Source organism: Quercus suber, unplaced genomic scaffold (genome assembly GCF_002906115.3).
Source record: "Quercus suber isolate HL8 unplaced genomic scaffold, Cork oak 2.0 scaffold_528, whole genome shotgun sequence".
Taxonomy (NCBI): domain Eukaryota; kingdom Viridiplantae; phylum Streptophyta; class Magnoliopsida; order Fagales; family Fagaceae; genus Quercus; species Quercus suber.
In genome coordinates, this window is record NW_027069977.1 from 73,573 (window position 1) to 97,178 (window position 23,606).

Sequence of the window (23,606 nt, forward strand, 5' to 3'; positions counted from 1 at the left end):
TAATTACTATAAACAGCCTGGATTTATTCGCGGATCTAGTCCCCCCACACAATGCCTCGTGTGCCTTAGTTGTCCATGTCCACCCTTTATAAACCCTCTTCTCATTATCTCTTTCTCTTCACCAAAGCAAACACAACACAACACCAACACAAAAATTTGAAAGAAAAAACAACAATGGTGGGTGTTTTTAGACGCTCCCTTTCTTTCCCTAACAAAACTCCCAACCCTCCATGGAAAGTACCAATCTCTCACCACAATAGATCTATAAGTCTTCCATGCAGATCTCACCCTTTGATCTCTCAGCTCAAGGATAAGATCAACGACCTCAAATCTTGGGCTTCCAAGCCTGACACTCGTACTTCAGCTTGGCTCTGTGATGGTTTGAACAGTCTTAAAAGCGTTCATGACTACCTTGATGATATTCTCCAACTCCCACAAACCCAAGAATCCTTACGTCGACAGCCTCAGTGGGTTGAGAGCCTCCTTGAAGATTTTCTTCGTTTTGTTGACGTTTATGGAATTTTCCAAACATTGTTTTTGGGTCTTAAAGACGAGCATTTGGCGGCACAGGTGGCTTTGAGGAAGAGAGACGAGACAAAGGTTGTTTTGTACGTAAAAGCTCGAAAGCGAATGGCTAAGGAAATGGGAAAGCTCGTGTCAACAATTCGGTGCATTGGAGTTCATCCAAGATCATCAGAGGCTGTACCAGTTGGTGATGCTGAGCTCGTGGGTGTTATTGGAGATGTTATTGAATTGACAGTGTCGGTTTCGGTTGCTCTCTTTAATGGAATATCGGTGTCGTTTGCTTCAAGGAAATCGTCCTGGGTGGGGCTGAGGTTGTCCAAGAGAGCAAAGAAACACAAGGTAGAAGAAGGTATTGAAGAATTTCAACAAGTTGGGGTAGAGAGCTTGTGGGGTTTGAAAAAGACGGGAGATGAAGAAGTAAGAATGAGTTTGAAGAAAATGCAAGATTTGGAAAGCTGTATTGGTGGTATTGAAAATGGCAGTGAGAGAGTGTTTAGGGGTTTGATCAACGCGAGGGTTTCACTACTCAACACTCTCACACAATAACAGTAGAGATCTAGCGGGGAATACCAAAAAAAAAAAAAATAGAGATGTAATTTATTTTGTTCTTCTTTTTCCTGATTTCTACGAGCAAAAAAAGAAAAATTAAGATAGGTCCATCTGTAAACATAGATTTAGATGAATGATGTACAGTGGTTTTTCCTTTTTTGATAATACACAGTGGTTATTTTCTGTTTAAACTATTGTCTTCAAAAGATGTGGTGCAATAGCTAATTTGATACTACTAGCTAGAATGGTCTGTTAATTATTTCTTTGTCAAAATTACTTGTCTTTTGTCACATAAATTGTGGCAATAAGTCAACGACTCAGGAAGGTGATTGTCTTAAAAAAAAAAAAAAAAAATTTGATATCACTTTTAAATTTTCAACAAATTAATTCAAAGTTAAAACACTTGTTTCTTAGGCAAAATAATTCATAATGTTCAAACCCTTGCTTAAAAGAGAAATTTGAAGGGAACATATAGGCATATACTTTCATGAAAAAAAAGAATATAATTGGCGGGATCTCATCCATTGATTGACTTGCTCCATTAGTTCCTGAAACCTTGGTGTTCTATTTAGGCTTGCAACAAGATGACTTTATTTACGTTCTAAAGCTATTTGCTTTATCTTTTTTTCCAAAAACAAAAACAAAAAACTGCAACCTATAACACAGCCGTATGTGTGGCAAATACATATTATTGTTATCGTTATTCATGTGTCAAAGAAAGGCAGGTTGCATTAGGGATTTGGTGTCGTATGGTAAATCATATTGTCTAGGTGTCAAACTAGATTGTCCGTGTACTAAGAAAGTCAATACCGATACCCCTCCAAAACTGTACCGGTCGATATTGGTGTTTTGGCTAGTACAATAAAAAAAAATTAAAAATTGAAAAAAAATATATTAAAAAACATTTATTTAATCTAATATATTGGTTAATATACTTAAGCTAATATGTATGCTTATAAAATATGAGCATTTTAAATTTTATGTTGATAAACATAAAAATTCATAAATTCATACTTACATAAATAATACAAATATATATTTATATATAAAAATATATGAATAACGGTAATCCCGAAACGGAACATCAATATTAACCGGTACCGAAATATTTCATTTCCCTAGCAAAATCGAAACATTATTCAGTATGAAATTGACTCACTTGTTGTGTACTACTTTACTTAATCTATAACTATGTTAGCCTCTATTCTCTATTACTATTTTATCTAATTATTAATTTGTTCTCTCTCCAAATATATATTTTTATCTCCCACATTCTTCCTCAATTCTTTCAAGGACTTCTCACATTAAACACAACCCAAACCAATTTCTAATGAACAATCATTGTCCGGGTCGACCAAATATATATCAAACACAAGGCACGAATGGTCTTGGTGGATCGAATTGACGCTCCAAGCTCATCTCCCTCTAAACCTCAAGCTTTCAACATGGTGAGGCCAAAAATCAAGACATTCTTGATCTGACTTATGATTCCAACTTGAGCTAACCTTCTTGAGATAACTTTCATTCTATCAAGAATGATTCTTGAGTAAGTTCACAGTTTACAATCAAAATGGTTCTGATTTGATCTCGAGATCATCTCCCCAAGCATATTATTTTTGATCTCTTGTAAGAGAGAGATGAATGGTGGAGAGAGAAAGAGCGTGTCAATATCTCAAAGATGTATTGAGATATTGTTCAAGAGAAAAGCACTTTAATATTTTTAGATAATTCTGTAATATTATAACATAAAAGAGTGAGGATTTGAACGCTGTATATTTTTATTGGAAATACTGAAAAAGTACTCATTTAACCATTGGAACTTTTATTATGAAAATTAGGCATAAGCGCATATACGTCTTCAAAGTTCAAACACGCACATGATTGGCATCAAAGGGCATCAACGGGCATCAACGGTTTTCGGACATATAGTGCAACATGCAATAAACATGACAAATTAACACCGAAAAGTAGCTGAAGCCACAAATAATAATAAGTCATGCCCACGTTGCTCAACATCACCGGTAGAAGGAAAACAACACGCATTATATGATTTGTTAGACAACTGATTTTTCAAGTGAACTAGTATTAAATATTAATTTTAAAAAAATGGTTTTGCAAGAAACACAATAATTGAAAGTTGAAACCAATCATTCCTTCATATTGATTTTTGCTGTAGACAATGCATCCTAGAAAGGAATTAGGAGACCCATAATGCTTCATATGTATATATATATATATATATTATTAGTCGTGCTTACTTTCAACTTGTTCTGGAAAATTGGATTCTGCACCGGCATTGACAGCAGATTTTAGGTCAGGGCTTAGTAGGTTTTTGCAGTTTTTCTCTCATTAAGAAAGGAGAGCTAGCTAGGTGGTCCCTCAATTTTTGAATACTTCATTGTTATTATGCGAAGAGAGTAGAGGAAAAAGGTAATTTATTTATCATCGCAAGAACTTTATAGTGAATAGTCCATGACCAGGAGTTCTACAATGATGAAATAATTGAGCTCTTAACTTATTCCTGCGCCCACCTCCTTTTTCTTCAAATAATAAAGATTGCAATAATGGCAGTCCACAAGGAGAAAGTATAATTTTTTTGTTTAAATGAGTGATATGTATGGACGAATTAGTTTCCTTGCAAAATAGCAATCCACAAGGATTTTGTAAGATGTTTGTTTGGTTTGGGAGAATTTTCAAGCATTCTCATATTTGATTGCAAACAAAAAAGTCTATTTGGTTTTGGTTGGTAATTAAGATCTTTTATTTGTAAAAATTCAAGATTTCTTTAATTAAGTTTAAACTCTTGGATGTTTAAATTTTTGGAAAAATTAGATTTGAGTGTTTGTGGTAGATCTAAGAATCTACTTTTAAAAATACAAGAGTTTATTGCAAGTTTAATGAAGAGAAAACAATCTACTTGGTCATGTAAATGAGACTCGAGAATAAATGTAAATTCGAATTTGTTTTAGATGTGATTTGTTAGAAATCTAATTGAGTGAAAGACACACAAGATTAAAATTCCTAACTTTTAAGTGAGACTTTCAAATTCCATATAAATAATAGAATTTAGATATCTAGATAAGAAAAAAATTACGTCCACAATATTATCACAATAAATTTTAGGTAGCAAGTTATTACTGAATGTTACTTGTAGGTAAAAAAATAATTTTAATAGTGACCCTAAATTAGAATCAGTAACAACTTATCACCTAAGATTTGTTCTGAAAAATATTGTGAATATAGCGATACTCATCTAAATATTTTCAAACTTCCACATTATTAGTCAACTGAACACTTCGTATATATTTTCTCAAAAAAAAAAAAAGAAAAAAAAAAAAGAAAAAGAACACTTCGTATATAAGTTTAGTTACTCTTTTCGTACCAATGGAACACAACCTATGTGACCGGAATCCAGTTGACTACAAACATTTGGATTCCCGTCAAACATCATTTTTGTGCGAATGTGAATTCTCTTGAGAATATTGGATATTATATTCTCATAATTGGAAAGTTCTGCTCTTTGTAAGTGACAATACTCAAATTCATTAACATTTTCCAAACAAAAATAAAACTCTTTCTAATTTATTGTAAACTATAGGTTCTATTCTCTATCTCTTGACATTTTTTTTCTTCTTCTGAATCTCTTAGTAATTTTTTTAGTGATGTTAAGTATACTAGAAATTTTATTATACAAGTATTATAAATTGATTATGTCAACTTTTAAATACAAAATAAAATAGTAACTAATTTTTTTATTTATTGTTGTTTATGTGGGACTAGCCATGTTCAATGTTATGTCAGTTTATAAGCTTTCTTTAGTAAAATTGATTAAAAGTTCTAGCACTTTCTTTTTGTTCCCTTATAACATACTATTATGGTATATTGACATGAAGATTGTGAGGTATTGTGCTAAGTAATTAAGGTTTTTTCTTTAAATAAAAATGCTATGGTTATATTTACCTTTAAGGATTATTGTTTCTTCTTTCTTTTTATTTTTTATTTTTTATTCTATCACATATTTGGAACAGTTTTAGTGCTTGAAAAAAAAAATTCATTTTGTTTGACAAGGCACAGTGTCTTGGTAAACCATGAAAAATTTGAATTTGAAAAAAATGATTTTGGACTTAAATGTGTATCATTCCAAAATGTTAGACTATGATTTTAGGAGATTTGACTTGACTATGACTCATATTATTTTTCTCATTATATTTGTAGAAAACCACATAAAAGTGATTGTATATTTTATATATATTATGTTTATAAACCAAAGGGTATTTTGGGAATAATAAATAAATCCTATAAGACTTTTAAAAACTTGTCTTTAAGGAAGAAGATTAAAAAAGAAAAAGAAAAAAAAGAAACAGCTTTCTTGTGTTTTCAAAATTAGAAAAACAATTGGTTAGTTGAAAACAAAAATGTTTATTAGTGTATTTATATTTTGTTCACACAGTCTGTTAAACACTTAGGGTGTGTTTGAATTCCGCTTATTTTACAGAAAATTGAAAACTGAAAATACTGTAGCAAAATAATTTTTAAATATATGAATAGTGCCGTAGGACCAATTTTTATGAAAGTTTGTGTGAAAAAAGAGGTTTGTGGGTCTCGTGAATAGTGCACAGGACCCACTGGAAAGCTAAAACAGGCTTCTCTAAAAAAAAAAAAAAAAAAACCCAAAACGCAGACGTTGAGAAAATAATCAATATACAAACGTACAATTAGTGTATAATGGGTTTCAGTTAGCTTAACTGGTAAAGTTTCAGATGATTGAATAAGAAATTTGAAATTTAATTTTCGCCTACACCAAAAACTAATTAATGTTTTAGTCTGATGATAAAAAATTATCATCAAAAATAAGCACCATAGTTTATAGACCGTTTCAAGAACACATTGGCCCTCTTTTTAACTTGAAGTGACTTTTTTTTTTTTCTTTTCTTTTCTTTTTTGAGAAATAACTTGAAGTGACTTCGAATTCACATGAATCCAACAACGTACATAAAATACCATGATTAACAGAAACACTTGGACCCATGTATCTACCGATTGGACCCATGTATCCACCGATTCGACTTAGTTCCGCTCCATCTAACTTCAATTCACCTTACTCAACTTGGTTCTACTTCCACAATGGACATATATACGTCTAGGATTTAAATTGTAGTTTAACGGGCATCTCCTAAGTTATTTTTAAGATAGGTATTTAAGATTCAAATCTTTCCACTTTTTTATAACTATCAAATTATTTGTTTGATGATAATAGTGCAAAGACCCCATTCAAAACCGACCAAACTGTCTGTCCGGTAAATAACTCTAGATTGGAGGACCTTTCATGTCCTAAACAGTTACTGCACAGTAGTTCTCTTTTTTTCCACTTAAACGTTTACATTTTATATACAAACAAAAAGATAGCCTTTCCTAGGAATTCGGATTATAGCAAGCAAAAGATGTCCATGTCCATGCCTTCTGGTACTCTTATCGGCCCCGCCTCAAAATCAAAGAGAGGCTAGCACAGAGAACAGACAAAATTTATAGGGTTGGAATTCCACCCAAAACCTCCTTTTGAGGTATCATCGGATTCAAATCTCCATCATGGACCTCATGCCCTTACTTATCTTTATAGATTTTAAAAAGCACCAACTTTATAGAGTAACTTCCTGCACTTGGATGTTGGATCCTCAATCCTCATCCCCCCCATCAATCTTTACTCTTAAATGTAATTATATAAGGGTTTATAAGCTAGACATAAACATAATCAATCTAGCTACTATTTGACTTTATAATATTCATTTTGGCCTTTACTGAAACCAAGGATATTCTCCCAGTAATAAAGAACAAACTATAGTGCATAATCATGCTTGTTTTGGAAACTTAGGTCTTAGTCTTACCGTTGGCTTGTCAAAATCTTTGCCACATTGTTAAAAACTTTTGTGTGGTGTTGCAATTGTGTAATAATTACACATTTGAACCACAAAAAGGCAGCATGATTAAAAGAGTGCGATTCATCATTTTTGGCAATACACAATAGAATTATATGAAAAAAGGATCTTTTAAATTTAATTTGTTTTTTATTGAACAAGTAGTTATACATTAAATGATAAAGGTATCTTTTAAAAAATATATATTTATAATCTTCTATTGAGTTGAACCATTAAAGCATTCATAAAAACAATTAATACTTTTTTTTAAGAGAAAACAATTAATTCTAGTGGCCTAGGTAATAGTCATATCAGTCACACACATTGAATCCCACCCGATTAGAAATATAGCTCAAGAAGGGACCCATCGATATGGGAAACCTCCCTTTTCTCACGATGACCCCACTAAGGGAAGTCTATAAATAGAGACTGAGAGATAGAGGGAAAGGGGTTAGAAAAATTGGGGGAGAGATTCATGAGAGTGGTAAGGAAAAACATATACCGGTAGGGGTGTCATTGTTCAACTCAACCCGCGAACATGACACGAACCCGACACGGGTTTTTTCGGGTTAGGGTTGGGCTTTAATGAGTTTGGGTCATAAACGGGTCGACCCAAAAGTGACACGATAAGAAACATGTCATAAGCGGGTCAACTCGCATAACTCGCAATAGACATGTTTGACACGCCAATTTATTTGTGTCAACCCGAAATGACTCACTTAACACACCCCGTTTAACTCGTATAACAAATAAATATTTATCTTATTTTAGATTTATCAAATACCTTCTATATCCAACATATATTTTAAATTTAAAAAGAAAAACAAGTATTTACAAAAATTTACAAGGGATATAATTGGAAATTGAAAATTTACAAATTCTAGATCTCTAAACCCTACAAACCCTAAATCTCTAAACCTTCTTATAAATATCTAATTTTTTTTATTTTTTTAATTTCAGCCGTACTACTCTTCTCATGCCCAATTCTCAAACTCAAAGTGTCAACCCTCAAGCCAGTTATTTCTCTCTCTCTAATGTGTTTTTTTTTTTTTTTTTTTTTTTTCACAGAATGCTTTTGTACAATAAACTTTGAACCCATGTGCCTTGTGTTTTTCTTGATTGCATGATATGGCCCACTTGTTTTTGTTGAACTATGTTATTTTATTTTTGTTAAACTACATTATTTTGAATTTTGGTTGAAATGTATGCACTTCTTTTGGAGTGTAAAGAACTTATTTCTAAATGAATGTTATATTTTTCTTGAACTATATTATTTTGAATTTGGGTTGAAGACTTGAAGTGTATGCACTCTTTTTTGGAATGTAAAAAAAAATTATTTCTAAATGGATGTTATATTTAATATTATGTAGGTTGAAATGGGTTGTGTTACATTCATGTCAACTCAACACGACTCGTTTATTAAGTGTGTCATATGGGTTGGGTCAGGTCAACTCGCCTTATTAACAGGTCGGGTTAGGATTGAAAAATCATGACACGATGATTAAATGGGTCGGGTTAGGGTTGAGCCATTTAGTCGAATACTCCTATCTCGACACAACACAAACCCAGCACGCTAATCCAAATTGACACCCTTATATACCGGGGAGAACGAGACCCTGCATGGATTTCACTAAAAAAGGGTTATGTTCATTGAATCACTTCGATCAGAGGTGGGAGGCAAGGGAAGTAGTCTAGGGCCACTGGTATATTACTACAGAAACTGTAACCCCACCTTTGGGGCCTCCCATTGTTGCATATCCCTAACCCCCAACACAAATAAATTGGGCTACTCAGTCCAAAACCTTTTTAGTTACGGGGCTGAGAATCAACAATACCAATTGTTTAAATTAATTTACAAATGCATAGAATTTTCCACCAAACACAAAGAGTCTTATAACTCAATTCGCACATTTTGGTATTTCCAATAAAAATATATAGGGTTTAACTCCTCCCTCCCTCAACTATTAAATTATTAATAAAAAAAAATTTCTTTCAACTTATTTAAATGAAACTTTCCTCAACCCACCATATGTCAATTGAAATGAATATTTGTATGTACATATTTTTGAGAAGTAATACGTCCACAACAAATTTTAGGTGATAAGTTATTATTAGTTATAATTTAAACATATCATTAAAATTATTTTTTCCCACCAATAATAACGTGTCACTTAGAATTTGTTGTGAACATCACTATTTTAAAAATCGGACTAGACTAGCTAGTTGAACTAGGCACCAATCCAGTCATGTAAAAAGCTCCAAACCAGTCAAAAACCAATAAAAACCAGCCAAAACTAATCAAAAATCGAGTTTAAGAGTGAACGAGGGCCAATAACAACGTGTCACTTAGAATTTGTTGTAAACATCATTATTTTAAAAATCGAACTAGACTGGCTGGTTGAACTAGGCACCAATCCAGTCATGTAAAAAGCTCCAAAACCAATCAAAAACCAATAAAAACCAGCCAAAACTAATCAAAAATGGAGTTAAACAATGAACCAGGGCCAAAATCAGTTCTTTGACCATATTGGTTTTAAAAACCATGGTAAACATAGATAACATTTCTCTATATTTAGTCATATACCCTATCTAATAGAATTATGACTTTTTTTTCCCTTCTTTTTTAATTAATAGTTGGGAGATGGGAGAATTGAACCCCAAATATCTCATTTGAAAGTACCAATCAATTGAACTATATAGCTCTTGATCACATGACTTATTGAAATGATTTAGGAGGTGTTTGGTAGAGTAGTTTAAAAATTATTGTTTGTAGTTTTTTGAAATACGTGTGGGTGAAAAAGTGTGTTGAAATGCGTAAAATACTGTTTAAAAACTAAAAAATGTTGTTTGAAAATACAAACCAAATGGGCCCTTAATGACTCAAATAATTTTGTAAATGTCATATATTACATGGGAGAAAATTACTACCAATTGGTAGGAAAACTCTCTCCTTTACCAATTATCTTAACATCATATTAAAGAAAAAGGGAAACAAAAATCAAAGAGAAGGCTAAATATAGCCGTGGGGGGAAACCCTAAACAAACGAAATTAAGAAAAAAAAATTTTAAAAAAAAAATCAGAGAGCCGTTATGCGAAATTGCAAATCCCGCCACCGTATTTCCTTTCTCACACTACAAAACAGAAAATCCTCACAGCGAGTCAGCGGCTGTCTGGTCTATTATGTATTATCACTAATTCCCAATCTTACAGCGTAAATGCGCAATTAATCACATAATCAAACCACGCTAATGCCAAGCTATCTCCTATTCATATATTTCAGACCGTTATATTCTACATATAAAGACACAGATTCTTTCCCATTCAAATCCAAAACCACACATATTCTCTCTCTCTTCTCTCTCTCTCTCTCTCTCGCCTAGTCTTTAGATTTGTCCGTCACTGTCACCGACAAATCGGATAACACGTGGCAGTCATGGGCTGCGCCACCTCAAAGCTCGACGACCTCCCAGCCGTGGCTTTGTGCCGTGACCGCTGCATCTTGCTCGACGAAGCTCTCCGCCAGAGCTACGCGCTCGCCGATGCGCACGTGGCCTACACGCAGTCCCTGAAAAACCTTGGCCCCATTCTTCACCATTTCTTTACCCAAATCACTGTCACTGACCAATCTGATCGACTCGAACAACCTTCGAGATCTTCTCCACACGATCGATTCTCTTCCAGCTCGGATTCGAATTCAAATTCAAATTCTCACATCGAATCTCAGTCTGATTCAGAACCAGAGGAAGGAGTTAAAGAAATCGACTACTTCAACCAAATTCATCCCAGTTATCGGAGCCACCGCCAAAACCTAACGCCTTCGCCGCCGCCGCCGACCAATTCTGCTTGGGACTTCTTGAATTTCTTCGAGACCTATGACCGATTCGAACCGATATACGATCGAGAAGAAGAAGAGGAGGAAGAAAAAACAGAAAAAGAACAAAATGTCCCTGATTTCAAACTCGAGGTGGTGAAGAAAACCAAGAAACCTGAAAATTCAAAAAATGTGGCGGACAAGAACGTTGTTTCGGAGAAAGAGAAGTCGGAAACTGAAACTGAAACTGAAACTCAAACTCAAACTCAAACTCCAGCTGTACTTGTCTCCGAAGTAATGAAAGAAATTCAAGCCCTTTTCGACAAAGCTTCGGGCTCCGGCGATGAAGTTTTGAAGTCCTTTCATGTCGGAAAATTCCGTTATCATCAGAAAATTGCTGTTAATCAAGGTATTCTTTTAAATTTTTTTTTTTTTAAATAATTCGATAATTCCAATGTGAATTTGAACTCTTGAAGTTTATGTTATAAGAGTCTTTTTAAGTTTTTTTTTTATTAGCAATGAAGTTTTTTGAATTTGAAGTACAACACTCATGCTGGGTCTTAATTTGTGAAATAGTTTCGTGCAAGGTATTGCATGCTATTACTCCGTCTTTGCTAAACCAAACAAGTGAATCATCACCGTTGGTTAAGAAGAATGGTTGTGATTATGTGGGATCTGATGAAGATATGGGGTTCAGTTCTGGGAATCTCTCTTCTAGTTTGGAGAAGCTGTGCACGTGGGAGAAAAAACTCTATAACGAAGTCAAGGTATTTGAATTTAATTTAAAGTTCCACTGCAATTGCTTGCTTTCCCAATTCAACATTAAAACAGTCTAAAGTATGTTCAACAACGGATATTTCATTTTGGGTGTCGTATCCATGTTGTATATGTGTTGCACACGTGTCATAACGGTGTCCTATCTGCCATTGTTTGTGTGGCTGTATCGTATCTGTACTTGTGTCCCTGCCTGTGTCCGTGCATCCTAGCTCCATACACAAAATGGAGTCCGAATTGAAATAAGTCCAATTCCTGAGAAAAGGTTATTTGGTCATTTGATTCTGCCTAATTTTGCGGATAATACTTATGAATAACTCATGTTGGTATAATAAAATATTTCAATTTATAAAAAATTAAAATGATAAATGTATTTTTTTTATTGTACAATGTACATATTATTATATGTTATTTATATTTAATTACACAAATCACAAATATTCTGTAACGTTATATTTAAACATAATATTATTTATTAAATTGAACAGATCATAAAATATTAAATAAATTTATATAAAATTATAAGCTATAGTACTAATATTTGAGTTTCTACTCTACTGTTGCAATCGAAAAAAAAAAAGGAATAACTATTTTATTCCTAGTAAGGCAGTCCTCTAGGTACCAGTGAGAACCGTTATCAAAGGGAATCAAAGAATTTATTAATGAATAGGTATATGTCTTTATGCAATAACTGTGGGTGCAAGTGAGTGAGAATATTTAACATTTTTTTTTCTAAACTAATATTACCTCCACAAACCTAATTTGGCTGTATAAGGGAGACCATTTGTTTGAATATTTAGGAAGTCAACCATGAGATGATTGATAAAATACTAAAGGGTTTTTTTTTTTTCTTATGCTAGAGATATATGCCTTCTATTAATTCAGACTACTTAATGACTGTTGTGATCATCTATTATTCATCTACCTTGTGAGATGATTATGTTGTAAAACAACCAATATGCAGACTTATTTTTGTCTTCCTCTTGTGGATGATCATAAGGTTCATGTTCCTTGACTTGGTGCATGATTTACTCTGTATGGCATAATCATTCATTTTGGAATAAAAAATTTTCCTACACATTTCATTTCATTATATCTGAAAATTGTTGCTTATGTTATTGGATGAAGGCTAAAACATGGCAAAGGGTACAACAGTTAGCAGTACTAAAGATGCTCATTATGAGCTGCAACATACATAACAGTGCTCCTATCTCTCAGTTTTCTACAGAATTTGGTAATTAACTTTTTTAATAATTACTTTTTGACAGAACGTTTGCACTGGGGATTGATGTGCAAATAGGGTAGAAGATATATACTGTGAAAGATGTCTTTAAAGGGGACTGTGATCATAACTTGGATATACTAAGAAGCCATTGCCCACCAATGCTAGAAAAGAGCCAATGATGGTGATATTACCTACCACCAACACCAACTATACCAATGATCCTGCATCCTAAAAATAATTGTTTTTATTATTCTTTCTGGAATCTTATAATAATGCTTTTTTTTGGGAACTGTCCTGCATATGGGCATTAAGATTAATTCTCTATGTGAGACACACACACATACTATTAAGTTCAGAGACAACTAGTAAGAATAAGAACAGAGCTTTGGCTGGAGTGGTAGTGGCTTTGATTTATAAATAGAGCTTGCAACCCTTATGCCTACAAGTATTTTCCATTTGGTTGGTGATTATCTATAGGAGTATGATATACTATAGCTTGTTTCTAATGTGTTTAGACACTACGGTTGTGGTTTTATTCCTGCCATCTTGCCTCCTTATCTATGATATTAAATGTTGATATTATTTATTTTGCAGGCTGCAGAAAAATTGCGTACAATTCATGAGAAGAAGTGCAGGCAGCTGAAACGTTTGGAAGAAAAAAGTGCCGAGGCTATTAAAATTGAAATCACCAAAATTGAAACCACCCGATCTTTAATCAGCACTTTATCTACTAAAATGAACATTTCAATTCAGGTTGTCGACAGGATATCAATTACAATAAACAAGTTGAGGAATGAAGAGTTGTGGCAGCAGATCAATAAGTTACTTCCCGGGTATGTTGCTATTCCAATTCCATATTAAGAACATTATTCTAAGTATGTCTGTAGCTTTGATGTCCTGTTCTTTTTTTTGGCAGAATGCTTTTGTACAATAAACTTTGAACCCATGTGCCTTGTGTTTTTCTTGATTGCATGATATGGCCCACTTGTTTTTGTTGAACTATGTTATTTTATTTTTGTTAAACTATATTATTTTGAATTTTGGTTGAAATGTATGCACTTCTTTTGGAGTGTAAATAACTTATTTCTAAATTAATGTTATATTTTTCTTGAATTATATTATTTTGAATTTGGGTTGAAGACTTGAAGTGTATGCACTCTTTTTGGAATGTAAAAAAAAATTATTTCTAAATGAATGTTATATTTAATATTATGTAGGTTAAAATGGGTTGTGTTACATTCATGTCAACTCAACACGACTCGTTTATTAAGTGTGTCATATGGTTTGGGTTAGGTCAACTTGCCTTATTAACAGGTCGGGTTAGGGTTGAAGAATCATGACACGATTATTAAATGGGTCGGGTTAGAGTTGAGCCATTTAGTCGAATACCCCTATCTCGACACAACACGAACCCAGCACGCTAACCCAAATTGACACCCTTATATACCGGGGAGAACGAGACCCTGCATGGATTTCACTAAAAAAGGGTTATGTTCATTGAATCACTTCGATCAGAGGTGGGAGGCAAGGGAAGTAGTCTAGGGCCACTGGTATATTACTACAGAAACTGTAACCCCACCTTTGGGGCCTCCCATTGTTGCATATCCCTAACCCCCAACACAAATAAATTGGGCTACTCAGTCCAAAACCTTTTTAGTTACGGGGCTGAGAATCAACAATACCAATTGGTTAAATTAATTTACAAATGCATAGAATTTTCCACCAAACACAAAGAGTCTTATAACTCAATTTGCACATTTTGGTATTTCCAATAAAAATATATAGGGTTTAACTCCTCCCTCCCTCAACTATTAAATTATTAATAAAAAAATTTCTTTCAACTTATTTAAATGAAACTTTCCTCAACCCACCATATGTCAATTGAAATGAATATTTGTATGTAAATATTTTTGAGAAGTAATACGTCCACAACAAATTTTAGGTGATAATTTATTATTAGTTATAATTTAAACATATCATTAAAATTATTTTTTTCCCACCAATAATAACGTATCACTTAGAATTTGTTGTGAACATCACTATTTTAAAAATCGGACTAGACTGGCTGGTTGAACTAGGCACCAATCCAGTCATGTAAAAAGCTCCAAACCAGTCAAAAACCAATAAAAACCAGCCAAAACTAATCAAAAATCGAGTTAAACAGTGAACCAGGGCCAATAACAACGTGTCACTTAGAATTTGTTGTAAACATCATTATTTTAAAAATCAGACTAGACTGATTGGTTGAACTAGGCACCAATCCAGTCATGTAAAAAGCTCCAAAACCAATCAAAAACCAATAAAAACCAGCCAAAACTAATCAAAAATCGAGTTAAACAATGAACTAGGGCCAAAATTAGTTCTTTGACCATACCGGTTTTAAAAACCATGGTAAACATAGATAACATTTCTCTATATTTAGTCATATACCCTATATAATAGTATTATGACTTTTTTTTTTCCTTCTTTTTTAATTGATAGTTGGGGGATGGGAGAATTGAACCCCAAATATCTCATTTGAAAGTTCCAATCAATTGAACTATATAGCTCTTGATCACATGACTTGTTGAAATGATTTAATGACTCAAATAATTTTGTAAATGCCATATATTACATGGGAGAAAATTACTACCAATTGGTAGGAAAACTCTCTCCTTTACCAATTATCTTGACATCATATTAAAGAAAAAGGGAAACAAAAATCAAAGAGAAGGCTAAATATAGCCGTGGGGGGAAACCCTAAACAAACGAAATTAAGAAAAATAAATTTAAAAAAAAATAGAGAGCCGTTATGCGAAATTGCAAATCCCGCCACCGTATTTCCTTTCTCACACTACAAAACAGAAAATCCTCACAGCGAGTCAGCGGCTGTCTGGTCTATTATGTATTATCACTAATTCCCAATCTCACAGCGTAAATGCGCAATTAATCACATAATCAAACCACGCTAATGCCAAGCTATCTCCTATTCATATATTTCAGACCGTTATATTCTACATATAAAGACACAGATTCTTTCCCATTCAAATCCAAAACCACACATATTCTCTCTCTCTTCTCTCTCTCTCTCTCTCTGACAAATTGGGTTTGAGGTATTTTTAACCTAACCCAACTTTCTCAAATTGAAACTCCAACCCAATCACAATCCAATATGTAATGTAGGGATTGGATTGGGTTGAGTTGTGTCGACCATTTTCTCTTGTTTAGTAAAAAATGCGTTTTTAGTTTTTCATTTAACTAGTCAAGCCTATTATTCAATAAGTAAATATAACTTATGTAATTTGGCTTATTATTCCAATTTCATTAAAATTTTGTCTTTCAAATACCAAAATAAATCAATTAGCAAATTTAAACTAAATTATAAAATTCAAATTATACCAGATTAAACAAATAAATAAAAAAACACATTTTTTAATCTCTTAACAGTATGGGTTGAATTTGGTTACTATGGTTGTAAATTTTGTCAACGTGATTCCAAGGACAGAAACATGAAATTTTCACAAAGAAATTCTAATATTCTATCAGTGTGGGGCTAAAAATGAACCAAGCCATTCATAAACAGCTTGGACTTGGTTTGATAAAAAGTTCATTCATGTTTATTTGTTTATAAACAAGCCAAGTTTAAGCTTTAGTTTTAGGCTTGTTTAATAAATGAGCTGAGCCCAAGTAAAAAATCTTGTTCATGAACAAGTTTGTGAACACCAAGGCTCGATACAAAAGTAACAAAACAAGTTGAACCTAGACTTATTTATGAGTTTGGTAATAAAATTGATATGAGCTTGACAAGTAAACTCATATCCTTCGAAGACTTTAATTAATTATAAGTTGAGACTACTTATCCAAACCAAATAGGCTAAATAATAAATTTGATAAAGGCTTGATAATATACTTGTGTTGGATCTTAAGCTCAAAAACATGATATTAAGCTTGAGTTTGACCTTGATATTGAGCTCGAGCTTGGCTTGACCAATGAATCAAGTCAAGCCAAGCTAAGTTCAAGCTTTTATACTTTATAACAAACTCAAGTTTGAATATTATTTGTAGGCTCATATCAAGTTCAAGTCAAACTTAAACATTCTACTTTTGCTGTTGAGCCAAGTTTGAACATTCACTACTCAACAAAACTCAGCTCGTTTACGGCCCTCACTACTCAACAAAACTCAGCTCGTTTACGGCCCAAGTGTGTGTATGTGAATATTTGGATTATTATTTATTTTTTTTTTAAATATTCCATCCAAAATTTAAACTAGCCATTTTAAATTGAAATTAAGCCAGGCGATAAATTTACTTTACTTGGGCCCAGTAAGGTATGTGGGAGGGATTTAATGGCCTGTTTGGGAGTTTAGAGAGGGAGGAGAGTAGAGGGGAGTAGAGGGGAGGAGCGTAGTGGGGAGGAGAGTAGAGGGGAGTGGTTCTCCCTCCACCTTGTTTGGATGTTTTTAAAATTAGTAAAGGGGAAGGGAGTAATTACCCCTTCCTCTTGTTTGGATGTTTTAAAAATTAAGAAGGAGAGGAGAGGAAATGATTTAAATAGACAAATTTACTCCTATTTGAAAATTGACTTACAACATTAGTCTATGATTAATTTGTTATATTAAATAATTATGACTATAGCATGCAATATTTTTTTTGATAATTTTTTTTTCTAATGTGAATTAAATAATTAACATTGGTCTATGATTAAATATTTTTTCTGCATTTTTATTATATTAAAAAAAAATTCTTAATTGATAATAATTAAAATAAGAAAAAAAATGTTTGGTTTATTTGTTTACTGAAAAATTTAACAAAATATTAAATTTTGAGTGTNAGTTCCCTTTTTTTTTTTTTTTTTTTTTTTTTGTTTTTTTTTTTTTTTTTTTGTTTTTTTTTGTTTTTGTAACTTTGCTCAGTCCCTAAGCAACAAATTCTCTTACCTGCCGACAACTTCAATCAGCCAGGTGCCCCTAAACACTGTGACACAATTCTTTTATCTCACAATTCCCACTTATCAACAGAAGATTAAACAAACAACTTTAAGTTTAAACTTTTCTTTTTACTTTATCATCACATCATCACTCATCAAGGTCAAACCCTATTTTCTATTCCCATTTCCCACTAATTCAATGGCAGATAAACACACAAACAATTCATATTTCATCAAGTACCATTAACCTTAATACATAATTGGTGCAAACGTCAGCATTTTACAATACACCTCATACAACTCCACTTGTCTAAATAGTAACTGACAAATCTATGTAGAAAACTTAAGCAATTCTGGTGAAGTCCGTTGCCTCATTTCTGATGCAGTTTTAGATTGTTCCCCAGTTGCTCTATCTTTTCCATAAAGCTCAACCAATTTGTCGTAGTTTGGAATTGGTTTGTTCTTAAGCTCTTTTGCTTTAGGTTTAGCCTGTTTAAAAATGACAACAAAATAAACTCATTACCTTACCTTAGATATAGCTACACTTGCATCATAAATCCTAGTTAAAAAACTACAATAAAAGGAGGCAACTAAACAAATACTGAACACTTCTTTTTGAAGTAAAAAAATAATAATAATTAAGAATTGAATGGGATTTTGTGCATCACCCGAATACATTGTATGAACGATGTTTATATAAGAAACATAAACAAATACTGAACAATTGTTCTTTTTTTGAAGTAAAAAAACAATAATAATTAAGAATTGAATGGGAGTTTGTGAATCACCTGAGTACATTAGCTTAGTACTTTCTATATGAGATTGATGATAAATTTGACATATAATCAACATAGAGATAAAGCCAAACCCATTTGAATTGGAAAGCAAAAGCACATAAAAATTTAAACCTCACTGTTAGCAGTACTAAAGATGCTCATTATGAGCTGCAACATACATAACAGTGCTCCTATCTCTCAGTTTTCTACAGAATTTGGTAATTAACTTTTTTAATAATTACTTTTTGACAGAACGTTTGCACTGGGGATTGATGTGCAAATAGGGTAGAAGATATATACTGTGAAAGATGTCTTTAAAGGGGACTGTGATCATAACTTGGATATACTAAGAAGCCATTGCCCACCAATGCTAGAAAAGAGCCAATGATGGTGATATTACCTACCACCAACACCAACTATACCAATGATCCTGCATCCTAAAAATAATTGTTTTTATTATTCTTTCTGGAATCTTATAATAATGCTTTTTTTTGGGAACTGTCCTGCATATGGGCATTAAGATTAATTCTCTATGTGAGACACACACACATACTATTAAGTTCAGAGACAACTAGTAAGAATAAGAACAGAGCTTTGGCTGGAGTGGTAGTGGCTTTGATTTATAAATAGAGCTTGCAACCCTTATGCCTACAAGTATTTTCCATTTGGTTGGTGATTATCTATAGGAGTATGATATACTATAGCTTGTTTCTAATGTGTTTAGACACTACGGTTGTGGTTTTATTCCTGCCATCTTGCCTCCTTATCTATGATATTAAATGTTGATATTATTTATTTTGCAGGCTGCAGAAAAATTGCGTACAATTCATGAGAAGAAGTGCAGGCAGCTGAAACGTTTGGAAGAAAAAAGTGCCGAGGCTATTAAAATTGAAATCACCAAAATTGAAACCACCCGATCTTTAATCAGCACTTTATCTACTAAAATGAACATTTCAATTCAGGTTGTCGACAGGATATCAATTACAATAAACAAGTTGAGGAATGAAGAGTTGTGGCAGCAGATCAATAAGTTACTTCCCGGGTATGTTGCTATTCCAATTCCATATTAAGAACATTATTCTAAGTATGTCTGTAGCTTTGATGTCCTGTTCCTGCACTGCATGTGATTGTAGTGATTATCTGCACCATATGGGTGAATGGATTGTGCTTTTAATTAAATTAAAAGGTGCCTAGCTTTGATATATTTTTGTGAATTCTAATTTCATCCTGTTGTCATACTCTAGTGTTGGTCCCACCAAAGAAGGGAGATTGCGTACAATCCTATCCTTCGCCATTCACCATTTAGTTTAAAATTCTGGAACCTAAGTTTTTATGGTGGTGTTTTGTAAATGGCCTTAGTTGGAAAAGAATTGTACCTCAATCACCTTTTTATTTAATTGCAATTTTTTGGGATTCTTATTCCACTCAAGTTGAGGGGGAGTCGCTTGAGATGATTTGGTCAAGTTTAGAGAAAAGCAATTAATGCACAAGTAAAATAGAGGAGTTGATTCAAGTTAAAGGAACGAAAAAAATGTAGGGAGACCAAAAATAACATTAATAGAAGTAGTAAAGGACAAGTCAATTAAGGAAGTAATAGAGAGTCTGATGGAATAGAATGGTGGAAAAGAATGCATGTAGCCTATCCTGACTAGTCTATTGAGGATTTGTAGTTGATCCCAAAATTTTATGAATAAGGCTTTGTTATTGTTAGTCCACTAAACATTTTTTTTGCTGATGATATTTATGCTTTATGCTTCCTTTTCTCGTGGCTAACTGTTATCTATTTGTTCAGGTTAGTTGGAATGTGGAAAGCCATGCTGGAGTGTCACAGGTGTCAGTGCCAAGCATTTGAACAGGGCAAAAGTTTGGATGTTATTACATCCAATGTCAAGTTTAGTTATGCTCATCTTGAATTAGCCATGGAACTCAAGTTTGAGCTTCAAAACTGGAGCCTCAGCTTCTTCAAGTGGATCGACACCCAAAAGGCCCATGTCAAAGCCTTAAATGGTTGGCTTCTGAGATGTCTACTGAATGAACCTGAAGGAACACCCGACGGTATAGTGCCCTTCTCCCCTAGTAGCATTGGTGCGCCCCCGGTGTTTGTGATTTGTAATCGATGGTCACAAGCCATGGATAGAGTCTCAGAGAAGGAAGTGATTGAAGCCATGCAGGGATTTTTCATTAGTTTAAATCAGCTCTTGGAACCGCACATTGTAGACCTGAAGCAAAGGTCAGTTGCAGACAAGGACATGGAGAGAAAGCTTAAAATCTTGGAGAGGGAGGAACAAAGGATACAAAAGATGGTGCAGGCTCAAGAGAAAAAGATGGGTACAGTCTTGCCCCGGAGTGAAATTCGCAATACTAGTAGCCTGCTGTCAGGTCTGAAACAGATTTTTGCGGCTTTGGAGAGGTTCTCAGCTAACTCTTTGCAAGCACACGAGGAGCTTTGTCAACACATTCAAGAAAACAGGCATGTTTGACTGTGTCTTCCGGGACCTCCAGGCCCATTAGTATTTACAGATATGGTGTAAGTTTTTCTGGCATGCTTTTTGGCTTGTGTATGTGTATGCAGCATCCTTTTTCGAGTTCAGTGATATATCATATTAGTTGATTGGTGGTCAAACATTCTTATGCTTATCATTTCCATGCTGAAGTCAACCAGGCTGATTCTATTGCCTGTTCATCTCATTAAGTTTAGGTGGTGTGAATATTGACCTGCATTCCATATCTTGGTATTATAATCAGCTTTAAGCCAGTAAAGTCAGAGCTCCAAGGTTGCTTAGTGCTGACAAGAAAGAACCAAGTGGCACAATGAAGAAAATGAACACAAGGTCTAAGGTATGCTTGACTGGAATTTGTTTGACAGTTACTTGTTGGCTTTAATGGGAATGGGGGTGGATATAATATTAGCTCTGGAATTGGACTTCTTGTAACTTGGGGTTTGTCAAACTTGAGTTTTCACACTGTAAACAACTAAACATCATTGTCTCGAGTGTAGAAACCAAACGGGATTTTGGTACCTTTTTCAAGCTTATCTTAACTTGATTATAGCGACAATTTTATTTAAGAAAGGATGAGAGTTGGTAAGATCAGCAAGGCATCAGAATCCTGAGCTGCAAATTCATATACTTGGAGCGTGTGGTTTTGCATTAAATTTGGAACTATTATTGAAGCTTTTACCATATGTTTTTGGACTCAGTCTTCATAAAAGTTGTATATGAAACGCTGAGCTGAATTTAATTTGTATTCAATCTTAGAACAGTGTTTTTTAATGTTGGTACCTTGTGCAGTGTAACTGAGAGCCTGTAACATAATAAAATCATGTAACTTGTAACTTGTTCCATTGAGCACCTGAACTGAATTCTTTTTCTCAATAATGAAAAGTGAAAACAAACATGACCACATGTATTATAAGAAATTTAAGCGATCTATTGATGCAGTAATATCCATGTGTCAGAATATTATAAGCGAAGTTGAAAAGGCATGGTAGGCAAGCTAGATAAAGTTTATGGCAGCTTTGTCACCGTGCAAGATAAGAAAGTGTCCAAGTGCATTATCTTCTAATAATAATCTCAAAGATTTTTGAAAGACGTGCTCTTAGTATTTGGACTTTTTTTTATAATCTAGTATTTGGACTTAGATCAAACACTAGATTAAGGAACATACATTACTTTTACTTTTTGACTTTAGCTTTGGTCTTTCCAGTTTTCTTAAGGTGATCCTGGAGGCCGCAAATGGTCTGGAAGCTGATTGTATCTAGCTGTGGTTTTTGTTTTTCCCTTTGGCTGTAAATATAAATTTGTCTATTTCCTTATAAAAGAAAAAGAAAAATAAATAAGAAGAAGTCGGAGGTCCCTTGACTTTTTTTTTATTGCATTGGAATTTAATCCGAATATCCAATTGCTTTAGAATAATTATAGATACAAAGCCAATCACATATTTAATTTTATAACTTGTTAACTTGTATGATTGTTGTGGGTGATTGATAATTTTAGGTTAATACCTTTTATTTTTTCTTTTTTGACAAATGAAGATGTTTTGCCTCTTTAAGTATCTGATTATTTCTTTAAATGTATAGTTCTCTCATCTCATACACATAAAATTATCACTAAAATGAATCTTTTAAAGGTGAACCCAAAATATAAGCAAGAGATTTTAAATATAAGATATTATGAAATATCATGAGACCTAAAAATACTTCTAAACCAACAAATTAATTATAGAGATTCGCTATTTTTTGCTGATCACGCATAAATCAACCAGTTATAAAAAAATAAAATAAAGAGACACCTCGAGTTGAAAAGGAGCTTGACTTTTTGAAGATAATCAAAATGAGTGGTAAGGTTAAGGACCAAGTGGTGAGGTGAGTGGTCACCCTGGAATCCAAGTTAGGTGTAAATATTCCAAATGCGAGATTGCAAGAAGAATAGTGTGGCTCTGCTGTTGCAGAGGATCAATTGGACAGCTGTACATCACGAGGAAACTCGAGCTTTTCAAAGTTAAGTATTGTTAACCAGGATTTTGCCAATGTGGCCATGTACGGATTACGGCATTGCGTTTGTAACAAAGTTTTCCTCAACATGCTCGAACTTCGATACTCTCTCTTTTGGAGTAAAAAAATAGTGCTCAAACTTCAACAATTAGATCCTATAGTTAAAAATCATTCTCAAAAAAAAGAAAGATCTTACAACTAATTTTATCAAGAAAAAGGATGCTATACTTAATTGTTCTCGGCCTCTACGCCTTCAACTCTTATTTTTTAGGAATACCTCAAATCAAATTTGATCTTCTATATTGCTTCTTTTTCTGAAAAGGGATTGCAATAAATTAATGAGTTTAAAATTTTATAATTTCAAGACTGAAAATTTTAAATCTTTAAGTTTTAAAAAATAACAAACTTTAACTTATAATTTCAAATTTAATAAAGTTTAAGATTCTATAAACCCATAAGAAACATGAATTTTTAAGTTAACGAAAACTTATAAAGGTTGTCACAGATAAACAATTGAATTTCAACAAGTTCATTCACAAGGGGAAAAAAAAAAAAAAAAAACCAGAAGAATTAATATATTCCCTAGGTGTACCCAGCTGCCAGCTGATTCCTGAAAAGTCACTGTCAATCATCAC

General features: G+C 33.3%; 2 protein-coding genes across 2 annotated transcripts; both read left to right on the plus strand.

Annotated features, from left to right (window-relative positions):
- The first annotated feature begins 104 nt into the window (after positions 1–104).
- On the plus strand, positions 105–1,265 carry LOC112000007 (uncharacterized). The gene has a single exon (XM_065763854.1). The coding sequence runs from the start codon at positions 175–177 to the stop codon at positions 1,069–1,071; it is 897 nt and encodes a 298-aa protein (XP_065619926.1). The 5' UTR covers positions 105–174; the 3' UTR covers positions 1,072–1,265.
- Positions 1,266–10,215: 8,950 nt separating this feature from the next.
- Positions 10,216–21,751, plus strand: LOC111999974 (protein ALTERED PHOSPHATE STARVATION RESPONSE 1). Its single transcript, XM_065763848.1, has 4 exons — positions 10,216–11,207; positions 11,375–11,565; positions 13,392–13,630; positions 20,272–21,751. The coding sequence occupies exons 1-4, from the start codon at positions 10,421–10,423 to the stop codon at positions 20,957–20,959; spliced, it is 1,905 nt and encodes a 634-aa protein (XP_065619920.1). The 5' UTR covers positions 10,216–10,420; the 3' UTR covers positions 20,960–21,751.
- The last annotated feature ends 1,855 nt before the right edge of the window (positions 21,752–23,606 follow it).

Excerpts from the sequence above, each read along its gene's own strand:
- LOC111999974 (XM_065763848.1), top strand. The coding sequence starts at position 10,421 with ATGGGCTGCGCCACCTCAAAGCTCGACGACCTCCCAGCCGTGGCTTTG. Across the intron at positions 11,208-11,374 it reads GAAAATTGCTGTTAATCAAG|TTTCGTGCAAGGTATTGCAT; the intron begins GTATTCTTTTAA and ends TTTGTGAAATAG. Across the intron at positions 13,631-20,271 it reads ATCAATAAGTTACTTCCCGG|GTTAGTTGGAATGTGGAAAG; the intron begins GTATGTTGCTAT and ends CTATTTGTTCAG.
- LOC112000007 (XM_065763854.1), top strand. The coding sequence starts at position 175 with ATGGTGGGTGTTTTTAGACGCTCCCTTTCTTTCCCTAACAAAACTCCC.